The 13,933-nt window shown below is 36.2% G+C and overlaps 1 protein-coding gene across 2 annotated transcripts in view; it reads right to left on the bottom strand.

Annotated features, from left to right (window-relative positions):
- Nucleotides 1-13,933, bottom strand: part of LOC120630222 (transmembrane protein 184B) — a 35,300-nt gene that overhangs the window by 16,560 nt on the left and 4,807 nt on the right. For both annotated transcript variants that reach the window (XM_039899363.1, XM_039899364.1), the window contains exon 3: nucleotides 2,934-3,099. In XM_039899363.1, the coding sequence (XP_039755297.1) occupies nucleotides 2,934-3,099 (166 nt within the window). The remainder of the gene's footprint in view (nucleotides 1-2,933; nucleotides 3,100-13,933) is intronic.

A 13,933-nucleotide genomic window follows, 5' to 3' on the forward strand; every position in this document is an offset into this window, starting at 1 on the left:
CAGGAACTTCATAACCTTGTTTCGCCGTCGCCATTCTACCACAGAAAAGCGATACGATGCGCTCCATTTGCGGTAGCATCCTTATATTTACTCAACTCGTACCAGACTTTGGAACGTTTACACGTTTCATTAGACAGTGTTTTTGTGCTATATAAGTGCACGCGCCAGCGTGTTGCGACGGCTGATCAGAATACAGTTGTCGCAACCCAACCTCCTCCCACGGGTGTCGTACGATGCGACTAAGGAAATATAGCGGAAAACGAGCAGCAGCGTCCACTGTGCTACTACTACCATCTGCTGCCAGTGGCGTGCACTTCATACAAGCGTAAAAGCACGGCTTACCCTAGAATTTATAAATGTCTCATAAAGGAGAAGAGTTTTTCCATTTCCTGCCATCTTCAGTCTTTATGCATACCCTGGTTAAAAACCCTGTGCACGCCACTGTCTGTCTGCATAATCACCAAGCCGTCAGCCAAGCTTGGTGATTATGGGCAAACCATGGTAACATTAATTATGCGTATACTGATGATAATTTAAAATAAACAGAATTTCCATATTCGCACTAGGTTGGACAGGCATTGCAAAAAAAAAAACAAAAATTTTAAATTCTCAAATTGCCGGGGAACAAAACCGGTACCTCACCAATGCGCCTGGCAGGTTGACGAATTCCATTCAATGATGACTTAATAAAAGTTTAAAATTCAAATTCATTTATTTCAAGTAGGCCTACTTTATAAGCACTTTTGTAACGTCAAGTATGTATGTTTGTAGTGACTCTACCACCGGTTCGGAAAGCAGATTCTACCGAGAAGAGCCGGCAAAAACTCAGTAGTTGCTCTTTTCCAACATCAACATTTACAATCATTTTGCTATCTTGCGGGAGATGAGAGCGAGGCTTCCAATCTACCTTGTCTTTCAGGAATTCATCAAATGTATAGTAACCACGCTGTACTAGATGTGTTTTTACACATTTTTTAAATGTATGCATTGGTAGGTCAAGAATTTCCTTTGGAATCATGTTGTAAAAGCGTATACTCAACCCCACAAAGGAGTTCTGCACCTATCGCAGAGGATATGCAGATATAACTAATTTATGTCCGTTTCTGGTAAGTCACAAAGACTATATTATTATATTATATTGCGAAGCTACAGTAGCTTAGCGAGAATACCTATTTGTTTAAATTGTTCACGAAGCGATTCGCGTGATCCAAGTTTATATATTGATCATTTACTAAGATTTGATAATTTAATAACACAAGAGGTACACAGTAATTATCATTAAACCGCGCCACTGCACTTGCACGTAAATGAATTACTGATAAGTAAACTAGTTTCGCCTAATGGACTTAAACTTAGGATTACAATAAGAATATGAATGCTCAAGGTAACACATAAACAATAATTATTATCATTGTTATCAATATATATATGGATGGTAGGAAAATATATATTGAAAAGAACGTAGAAATTATTTAACGGAATCGTCAAATACTCAAGTACTCGAATCATATAATTATTACTTATAGTTCAGAAATTTTTTAATTGTAATTTGGTAGACTTTTAATGTGCGTATTTAGTATGGAGGGTAGAGGTAAGGAGGATCATCTGTGTATATGAAAAAGTGTCGTCAAAATGTATTAAATTAGGATGGCGCCACATTTGCATCAAGGTAACTCTTAAAAGAAGCGCCAAACCAAATATTGTTAGAGTAGGCTTGAAAAATAAACAAGGAAGTATGGAGATACAAGGAAGTTAGGTTATATTTACCACAATATTTTGTACAACGTAAGTTGTTGAAATTCTCAATAATTAACTACTTTAGTCGATAATGACATTAAATTTTTTAACTCGGCATACTTCAATTCATCTACGATTGCTACATTCATACCATACCCTGTGCATCCACCAGCGCCATTGTGGAGGATTTTTGAACTGTTATTTAGCGCATACAACTGGACACTTTTTCAACTTTTCTCCCATATAAGATGACTCTCCTTACCTCTACCCTCCATAGTATTTAGGTAAGGAGACAAATAAATATATTACGATATTACACACATCGCCATCTAGCCCCAAAGTTAGCGTAGCTTGTGTTATGGGTACTAAGATAACTGATGGGTATTTCAATGAATACATAAATACTTGTTTATTTTTTCATCACACAAAACATTTTTCAGTTGTGGGAATCAAACCCTTAACCTATAATATATAGCCTTAGACTCAGAAACCAGGCCACGGCGCCAATCGGCCGTCTTAAAGAGACATATCAAGATAGTTTATATTTAGTAAGACTGTACTATGTGTGTCTTTCGTGTAATTTAATTATACTGCAGAACAATAGATTAATGTTGTGAAATAGTAATTTATTTATGAGAGTATGAAGTATAAAATTCTAATAAATTGTCTTCATATAAGGGGGCTATTCTTATAAGGGGGCGTTCATAAAATACGTGAGATGTTTAAGGCGGGGGTCGAGTAAAATCTCATGTAATCTCACGTTGGAGAGAGGGGGGGCAAATATCACGCAATTTTTTTTCCTGATTGAAACTAAAAAAAACTAAACTATTTTGGTCCTTTGATCTTTTTACAATAACAATCCAACGCGCTAACGTAAGAAACCCAAATTTTTAAAAGTCTCACGTGAAATTGGGGGAGGGGGTAGAATAAAATCTCAAGACATCTCACGAGGGGGGGGGGGGGGAGGGACAGAAAATTAAAAAAAACACCTCACGTAATTTATGGACGTCCCCTAATACTTGTGTAACAAACACTTCATATATTATTCGTGTATTTATTAATTGTTGTCATTTTTTATTCTAGCCAACCAAACCCGCACAAACCGGTTTAAAACCCTTTATGAGAGAGGAGGCCTAGCAGTGGGATCTAAATAGACGTATGGTTTATTTGTAAAACTTTAATACTTAAAATATTACCTTCATAACAATCCCTCACGGTGAAGAAGTAAATGTAATACGAATCGCCATTGAAGAATAGCAGCGAGATCCAACTGTAGCATCCGTATATTGGTACGATGAACAAAATGCGCACAATCCATCGCTGCTCCGAGGGGTTAGTGTACCAGCGTAAGTGTTGATAAATCTGCAAAGAAAATATAACACTGTTAAAAAGTCGCTATGTTATACACGCGAGCTAGATTTTGTAGTGCGTAACACGGCCGCATACGATTTCAGTATGCGGACGTTGTGATTTAAAGTTTTAATTTGCATATTTTGACGTTTTAGTACCAAAAGAGTTCAGCTTTAATTTAATTCTACGTTTAAATTATTATATTTTACCTAGGCTTAGGAGGAAATCATTCATCAGTAAAATAAAACCAATAAAAAAAAATTATACTAATTTTTTCATTATTTTTTCGTAACATTTTTTTAAATAATAACTAAGGAAACCATAACTTTTATTTTTGTAATAATTATTTTCGTTTTAGGTACCTTTCACATTTTTTTATCTATCGAGAAAATTATAATGAAACGTGTAAAGCGTATGAGCGTATAGACAGAGATGTGGCCACTAATAACATATCTTTAGTCCGTTGTGAAGAAATACTTAGATTATTTATTAATAGTTTAAGTACCTCATTTTGTAGTACTCGGAACCTGAACACAATTTTTGCGTGCACTTTTGTTGCCTAAAAGTTGCCGTCTCTAGTACATCAGTAGCAAGTTAAGTCAATATTTTCTGTTTATAAGATCGGTGTAGAAATAATCGAAATTTCCAATAAATTGAGGCCCATCGCATATTTCGATTCAATATTTTAATCCGATATTCAAAGGATTTCAAGATCTCCAGATTCAAAGTTCGGAAGATTGGGAAGATTCGAATTGGTCGTACATTACATTCGATTACGTGTTATTACTAATTTAACACGTAACTTATAAGCAGTTTGTGGATTTTTATTACTTTAAATTGACAATTCATAATAATGAAACTGTTTTACTTTTTATGTTTTATTAAGAAATAGCTTCACAAGTTACGTATGATTTTTATTGGATTAATATTTGTTACGTAATTAGAACTATTAAAAAGGCCTTTACTATTAAGTTTTGGGGAACCTTATTGTTTTAGGGTAGTTCAGAGTTGTTAATATTAGAAAGGTTTCATTGCTTGTTTGAACTAAGAACACGCTTTTAAATAGCGCTTACTAAAATAGCTTGTTGGTGAAGCATTTTCATGAAAAAAACCTGCCTAAGTTTAATTCGACGGCCGACTGGCGCAGTGGGCAGCGACCCCGCTTTCTGAGAAAAAGGCCGTGGGTTCGATTCCTACAACTGGAAAATGTTCTTGTGATTAACATGAATATTTTTCAATGGCTAGGTGTTTATTTATATATTATAAGTATTTATGTATCTATCATTCATAAAACTACTCATCAGTCATCTTAGTACCCATAACACAAGCTATGCTTACTTTGGGGCTAGATGGCGATGTGTGTATTATCGTAGAACCGATATTAATATTTAATCTAGAATATAATAAATCTACATTCTACATCAATATGACGTCACTGAGGTATACATACAATGTAGGTAACGTATGAAACTCTCTCTCGGCCGATATCAATTGATGTTATTATTGAAAACATTGACACAGTTAAAGAGGTTATAAGTTAAAATGAAATGAATGGGTATGAGTAATAACTAAGACTATAGAGATCGTTGGTTGATTGGACATTCCTAGATAAACGTGTCGGTTGACGACAGTTAATGATAGCATATTATTTACTTAGTAAATTACGTTTGTAACTTTAAAAAAACACTCAATAGCTCAGGCAGGACACATTTTCTTCACGGGGATAGATCAAAATGTGTTGTAGGTGGGATATATCCCCGTACCACCGTTCATCCACTTTCCGAGTAGCACGGGTTAATATATTCAAATAATATACTTATCATGGCAAACGGGTGGCACCTTTTTTCCCGTGCCGTGCTTTGGCAGGTGGACAAATGAATTTTATCCCTTGTGAGTAGACATAATGTGGGGATAATTTTTTGTCTGACTTTGTTTAATAGGCATGCGTATACATGTACACTGGCCGCTATACTAAGCGTCACGTATGGCGAAATACATCACGAGCATGTCGAGGTCATCGGTGACGCGAACCCATAAGTTTTTCCCAAAAATCGTTTAACGTGAGTAAAAAAATTTTCACACCAAAAACAACTGTATTGCAGTCCTGTAGCAAAACATATGTAAATTCTGTACGAGCGGTAACTAAAGTGTTTCATATAACGGTTATGTATATTACAATTTATCAACAAGTAAACTCGGAACCGCTTACTCACCGATAACGTTGCACTCTTGCCACGATTATTGAACCTTATCACAACAATAAGCGAATATTCACTGAAAAAATATACTGTGAATTGTGATACCCCATTGGCTTAGTATCCCCTTTTCAGTGCGTTTAAAGTTTCTTTGGCGTAGTGCAGAGCATTTTCCTTGGTCCTGGATTAAACCAGGACTTCGTTACTGAATTTAAAAAAAAATTGTGAAGAGTAGGTACTTATTGGGTTTTTCAATCAAGACATTCGCATTAGTACCACACCGGATTTTAGAAATTGGCGGTGATTCATCCCCTAGCCTCGGAGAGTAGGTACGTAGGCTGTCGGTCCTGCGCGTGATCCATCCTTTCGAACTATGACAATGAGAACACAGTGAGTGCACCTGTGTTTGCGAACATAATTGGGATAAATAGTTTATCCCGCGTACTAAGAATATATCTCGGGAGATTGACTACAGTGGCCGAAAACGGTCGGGAAAGCTGCACGTTTATCGCCTTCTAAACGTATTACATTTTGTTTATACTATGTCTGGTTTAAGGCTTTGGGCGTGGCTAGATACCAGCCTACAGAGAAAGACGTGCCGCTAAGCGATTAAGTGTTCCGGTGCGATGTCGCGTAGAAACCAATTAGAGGTATGACTATCATACCAGATTAGCCCGCTACCATCATCACTTACCACCAGGTGAGATTGCAGTCAAGGGCTAAGTTGTAGTGGGATAAAAAAAACACTATTGAAGGTCTATTCGTTTTAATCTTTATCGTTGGGTGAGGAGCCTTTATAAAAGAGGTTTTATAAAGGCTCTTTTTAATCGCTAGGGCATGTATGTCAAAGGGTAATAAAACTCTACTGCTTTTTAGTAGGTAGCTAGTAGTAAACCTCAGGATATTCGTATACTTTATATAGATATCTTAATTTCAACAGATACCTAAGTGAAATAAGTTTATCTCCGTGCTGGGTGTTTATGTTGCTAATCTAAAGTGGGTAGAGTTTAGAATAAGCATCATGTGTAGGTATGAGGATATCGTACTAATATTATTTAAAGTTTGTAAGGATGGATGTTTGTTAGAAAAAGGCCGTGGGTTCGATTCCTACAACTGGAAAATGTTCTTGTGATTAACATGAATATTTTTCAGTGTCTGGGTGTTGATTTGTATATTATGAGTATTTATGTATCTATCATACATAAAACTATTCATCAGTCATCTTAGTAACCATAACACAAGCTATGCTCACACAAAATCTACTTAGCCAATTTGACTGAAACATGGAATGGAAATAGATTATACCCTGGATTACCGTATAGGCTTTTTATCCGGAATAATTGAGAGTTCCAGTGGGATTTATGAAAAACCAAAAAACCGCAAACCAAACCGCAGGCAACAGCTAGTTCTTAATAAATTATTGGGTATCAAATTATTAACTAGCGCTACAATGTAGCAATCATGTTTCGTAATACGAAGGTTGTAATTGTACATAGAAAACGTACAATATACATGTATTGTGAGCATATCTGCACATAATACATGTAAAGGTACATTTTTGTACACAAAGAAACGCATACAAAATTAACAAATAAACCTGCTAACTACGTACCCTGGGAGCCCCTTCAAATCTTTGTTTTATTCTGTTTTTTTAGTATTGTATGGTGTTATAACAGCAACAGAAATACATCTTTTGTAAAAATTTCAATTGCCTAACTATCGGTTCATACAGCTAGTGACAGACGGACAGACAGACACGGGCGGACAGGGGAGTCCGATTTAACCTCTGGGTACGGAACCCTAAAAACCAACCAATTGGATATTATAGTGAGGTTAGACATACTTAGGTGAATACGTTTAGACATGTATAATACATAGTCTTTTGAGAAGGAAAAAATAACTTTTACATTTTTTGTAATATAATTTGGTCCCTTGAAAAATGTTTTTGCTTCGTTACTCAAAAGTGTATTCACACTCTAAAAAAAAATTGGTTATTCCTAACAAGATAGTGATTGTTGTGATCAAGCATCTTGATTCCATACGAGCCTAACAAGAACATAGATACATCAAATAAGATGATAATGATTGTTTATCATAATTCAATGGACTGGGCAACTGTATTGCTCCTATTATTGTTACTTAACTAAGGCATATTCTTAACTGATTCAATTTACGTACTGGTTTAAGCTAAATAATTAAAAATGATCTAATCATAAAAAGAAGTAAATAATAATAGAAACAACGTATTTATTTGTTAGAATCAATGAACATACCTACATTGTTAGCTCAATCTATAATGAACTTGCTGCTATAACTAATCAGCTTTTGTTGTTATGTTTATTATCATAATTGTTATAATTTATACTCAACTAAGAGAAAATCTCTCTTAGTTGGCTTTCTTTTTTTAGAGTGCAGTTCGAATAGTTTCCTAGAAACTATTGGTACGAAAACATCACCGTCCGCATCAGGTCGATCAGAAATACGCAAGATGATGATGAAAGCGCACAAGACGTGTGATCACACCTCCTATCGTTGACACATACATATCTGGTATTTGTATCATGCTGACGTCATGTCAGCATCCATCGACATAGTCGACGGCCGATTGGCGCAGTGGGCAGAGACCCTGCTTTTTTGAGTCCAAAGCCGTGGGTTCGATTCCCACAACTGGAAAATGTTTGTGTGAAGAACATGAATGTTTTTCAGTGTCTGGGTGTTTATATGTATATTATAAGTATTTATGTATATTATTCATAAAATTATTCATCAGTTATCTTAGTACCCATAACACAAGCTACGCTTACTTTGGGACTAGATGGCGGTGTGTGTATTGTCGTAGTATATTTATTTATTTATTTATGTTTGTGCGATACATTTGCATACTGTGATAGTTCACTTAGCAAATCATATAAGGAATCATAAATTATGAGGTATTTCTTTTATACCTATACCAAATTTATAAAAATTATTTAAGGTCTGATTAGAAATATTGTCATATAATGTTATAGTTCATGTGATATTGCATATATTATTTCAATGGATGCTAGATAGATTTACCTACATATATCTAAGCCGCGCCACGCTACGCCCCATGTCTCCCCGAAGGAGGCCTTAGGAATCCAACGTTAAACGACTAAAGAAAACGGGAGGTAAGCTAAGGGAAAAGTATCGATGTATTTTCCCCCGACTTAAACAGCTTGAATGAAAAGTTTAGTATAAAAAACAGTAATTAATTTCATAAAGTACCAATATGTTTTAGAATATTTCAACGATATATCGATATATAGTGTGAGGTCCCCTGGGGGAAAAGTTTGGGTTATGTGGGATTTTTACCCACTATCTCCGAGATCTAGCAGCATAGGTACCGATGCCTCCCTTGTGCAACGCACAAAAAGCTCATCTTGGCTCTTGTGACTTTTGGCACGGCAAGATGTGCCAAAATAAGTTGCCGCGGTCGTCCCAGGGCAGGACAGAGGAAGTCTTGCTACTCTGGACCCGAGGACCCTCCGTACAGGACAAGAATAATTTAGCCAGGCTGGGCTATTTGTCTGAACCCAGGACATCATAATCATTTATTTGCAACAAACATGTCAAATTATAGATGTTACAAAAAGTTATACAGAACAATGTTTAGCCCATTTAAAGGCATGCAAATCTTAAATTAAAAATAATTAAGAAAATTCAGAATTTGAATTACAATTAAAGCTTTATAATTACAATTAATATTTAATTAGTTATGTTTTACTTTATTTTGTTTATGAACTGTAGCAAAATATGACAGATTTTCATATGATGATAACAAATTCATTATTAAATAAATTAATTAATACAAATTCAACACAAATCTTAAAAAAATATATAAAATGCATATTTAATGTAATATATTCGGTATAAATATGTCAGTAAATTTTTATGTCCAATAGCCCTCGTGATGATGTAGTCATACTTGTCAGCCACGAGACCCACGAGGATCCATTCGTATACTCAATTTAATTTAGTAGAAGAGCTTTTTGTGACAGAGCTTGTCCGCGGAAGTACTATCGTCATGCTTATTTCTGCCGCTAAGCAGCATTGTTGCAATGCTGTGTTCCGGTCAGAAGGGCGCGGTTGCCTGTAGTTACAGACACATAGAGGCTTAACACCTACTACAGAAATTGACAGCCACATGGCGGCATGTTGCAGGACGTGCTCCTTGCATACCCTGTGAACAGTGGCGTGCACTTCATACATGCACTAAAGCACAGCCTACCCTAAAATTTATATATATATATATATATATATATATATATATCATTATATATATATTTCTTGTGTGCGTGTGTATGTCACTGAACTCCTCCTAAACGGCTGGACCGATTTGAATCAATTTTTTGGTATGCGTTTGGGCGGCACCCTGGATGGTTTAGATTCACAAATCAGATGTGATGCCGACAGATGGCGGTGGGGTCCGCTAGTATATATATATATATATATATATATAGTTCGTATGGGAGGAGGATTTTTGGCATTTGCAACACAATTTTCCTGCTGCATGCATACTTTGATAAGAAACCCAGTGCACGCCCACTGCCTGTGAAGTGTTGCTTTGTTTATAGGCGATGGCTTTCCACTTATCAGGTAGGCCATCTGCTAGGTTAGTCTATTAAAAATGAACACCATTAAATTTGTACTAAATAGCTATATCGGTATGCAAGTAGTGCAAGTATTTACTATACAGACATTCACCAATAACTGTACAATTCAACGCCGCGCCGCGGCCTTGACGTAAAGAAAATATAGAACGTCCACCTTTTTCGTTCAAACACACTCAGCCAATTTGGTTTGAGGTGTAATTTAATATGAACGGACCTTATCGGTTTCGTAATAAATGATAAAAGATGGGCTGGGTCTGTTTTAGTCATTATATTTACTAGTTAATATTATTTTTTCCGTGGAGGTAACCCCAGGCGAGATTTCGCTGGTTTGTCGCGTCGTCTATGTTACCATGACCTCTTTGGCGCAGCGGTTAGTGGTTTTAATTGGGAGCTCCAGGATTCGATTCCCAGCAGGGGTAATTTGAGAATTAATATTTTTTTTATTTTCTGTTGGTTAGTCTGGTTGGAGTCTGACTTTGACTGGTAACCACCCAACCGAAAAAGATGTGCCACGGTGCGATTTTACGTTCCGGTACGATGTTTCGTAGAAACCGATTAGGGTTGTGGGTATACCTAACATAACTGCCATAAATAAAATAAAGATTAATCCTATTGTAATATTAAGGATTACTTAAACGATAAAAAAGCTTGGGTGTGAATTGCTCTAGCTTCATAGCTTAATATAAATTTACTGTGAGATGGTGATAACAAAAAAAAATTTACCCGGATAAGTTTTTTGTGGGCACTTCTTAAACCAGGGCGCGTTTGAAACCCTCGTAGCTTTAGGTTTAAGTTGGCGATCGAAATTATCACCATCCCCTTACAATTATGTAAACATATTTGTATGAACGCTTAAAAAGGGCCAGTGATAGGCCTAAAGAAATTTTGAATTTGAATTTGATGTGTGTATTGTCGTATGTAAATAAATAAATATCTACCCTCTAACAAGTTAGCGCGAAGAGGGCTAAATCACATTAGAGCTTTACATTAATGGCTGCTGGTGTATAGCTAGACAGACTATCACAACAACGACATAATGCAGCTACAATATAGTTTAAGATCTTACAATTAACTCTTTGTAACAAGGGTTGTGCAGCGGTGATAGCTCAGTGGGTAGGACTTCGACTTCCCTTTCGGGCTAGTTCGAATTCCCTTTTCTTGCGTTTTTTCAAAATTCAAATTCAAATCGTTTATTTGCAGATTGGTTTTACATTATTGGTAGACAAAATATAGGGACAAACAATCCGCCTTAGGTGGCATGCAAAAAATATATATGTCCATTGTCCACTAACTCCTACTAACTATAATAATACTATGCTAAATCAATCGACATTATTAAAATAAGAAAAAAAATTAAGACTCATATCAAAATTACACTCATGTCAAATTATAATCACTGTAAATGTCAAAACTATAATATTGTGTCTGTTAAGTATTCTTGGATGGTATAATAACATTTCCCAATAAGCAATTTATTTATCTTTTCTTTAACATCTACAAGATTTATGTTTCTGTTGGCTAGTGACGCTCGCAATTTGTTTTATATTTTAGGCGCCATAATGAATTTTTAGGCAATTAAAATATCACTTGCTTGAACTGTGAGGGAGTTTTCCTTAATAAACTTTGAGTTAGGAAACATTGGTCACCGCCAGCCTCGGAAAACACGCTAGTCGCGGTTATCAATAACTTAGATAATAATCTTTAAAGCCCGCAAATCCGCATTGGAGCAGCGGCTATGGGCTTAGCCACGTAATGCTCCGATGTAGAGTAGCAGACCTTGGCTCCCCAGCATCACTCCCGAAGGTACTTGACGACCTGGGCGGCCTGCTAAGCTTCTGGAGTGAACTCGGCTGGCTGGAGTGACCCAGCGGGGAGCCGTAACAGTGGCACTACGTACAACGGAAGGTTCCCGCCGACCAAGTACGGAGACAAGCCCAGGGGAAGCAAGAAGAAGAAGTGGGCTTAGGCTGTTAATCCATCTCTCTTATTACAAATACATTAATAGGCGGATTATGATGGCGATTATTTAAAATATACACCTTAATTTGTTGTTGTGAATGTTAAATAGTCGAACTTGATACAGATTTTGCATAATCATTTATTTGTTAGTCTCCTTCACACGGCCTTGAACATTTGCGGCCATTTTTAAAGTTGCCTACTCTGTTATGGTCATGAAAACAAGATTGAAACAAATAAATAATAAATCCCAGTCGATGTAGGCTGCCTCGAATGCTCTCATGTGGAAAAATTAAAACATTAACGACATAATAAATTAAAATTGCTCGTTTGTTTGCGTTCACTCTTATCTTTGTGCGTTTTAATCTCAAAGCTTAAACATAGCATGTGGCAAACCTAACCTGAAGTTGTCAATGAAACAATTTGAATTTGGGAATAATCATCCCAATTTATTGCCTAAATGTACATTTGCGAAAAAAATTAAAGATATCTGCAGTATGCACTATTGAAAAATTTAAGTAAATAAAGTGTACTTTATGGCAAATAGAATTCCTAAGCGAAAAACATTTATACAGTAGTTACTAGGTACATACGTGATGCGATACGATATACGGATATATGTGCGGATACGGAGCTCTCAAAATTGCCATTGATCGGTCTCAAATACGCTTAACAAGCACAAACAAAACTCAACGGAAATGAAATTCAAAAAAATTTTCATGTCTATTTCTGGTCTATTACATGCACATATGAAGCGTACAATCATATATATTTCCTTTAGGTACCTTTTTGCGAATGTCGTTTATATGTGGAAGAGACCTATCAAGTATGTAGGTTAGAGATTAGAAAGAGAGAAGTACCATAACATAAAACGAATGCTGGGTTTAAATAACAGTATATTTATCGCACAAAAGGAAATAAAAATGGACGCTCCCGTCTATTATGCGGGAAATCGAGCATGAAGTTATGGCTTACAAGTAGGTATTCCAGTACTTCGCTACATGTCAGAGAGATGGAAAACAAAATTAGAATGGCTATCGGTAGTCGGGTTTATGACGTGCAACTTGTTGATATCGTAGTTTAATAAAAAATGCGATCATTATTTATACCTATCTGATTAAAGCTTATAGTGAACGATGCTTGCCCAATCCAACCAGTGGCGTGCACTTCATACATGCACAAACGCACTGCATACCCTAAAAATTTTGTATTACTTGGAAAGGATTTTTCCATTTTATGCAATTTTTCTTCCTTATGCATACCCTGGTCACAAACCCTGTGCACGCCACTGAATCCGACCATATAATATCGACATCATCGACCATCATTATCGTCTCTCTTTCTCTACATCGTGTTTCTTATTTCTGAGGGTCGTGATCCCTTCCACTTACAACTTTTCGGACGATGTCGCGCCATCATCATATCAACCCGACGATATAAATAAATAAATATACTACGACAATACACACATCGCCATCTAGCCCCAAAGTAAGCGTAGCTTGTGCTATGGGCACTAAGACGACTGATTTATAAATAATATACATAAATACTTAGAATATACATATAAACACCCAGACACTGAAAAACATTAATGCTCATCCCACAAACATTTTCCAGTAGTGGGAATCGAACCCACGGCCTTGGGCTCAGAAAGCAGGATTTACGATGTTTTCTTTCATCTTTTAAGTGATAGGTATTTAATTTCTGACATTAAAACGCACATTTTTCCGAAATATAGGTGATACCTGCTTCGAACTCGGCCCCTTCGAAGAGGTGGCCGAAGTGTGAACAATCCAGAAGTGTATTGAATGTGAATAACAAATTTGACTTAAAGGACTAGAAAAGTCCTTTAAGTCAAATTTGTTATTCACGCGTGTAGTTGGTAATTGATACGTATTTTGATACATACATTGAATATTTACGTATTGCTGATAAAGGGAAATGTAGCCAAATGGCCTGTATATAGCAAAAGTATATAGCCTCTTGCTTCTTTTCCCTATCTGTCACGAGTATTACTTTTAAAAATCTTTGCATAAGGTACGTTTGCTAGCAAACACTCTC

This window comes from Pararge aegeria, chromosome 16 (assembly GCF_905163445.1).
Source record: "Pararge aegeria chromosome 16, ilParAegt1.1, whole genome shotgun sequence".
Taxonomy (NCBI): Eukaryota; Metazoa; Arthropoda; class Insecta; order Lepidoptera; family Nymphalidae; genus Pararge; species Pararge aegeria.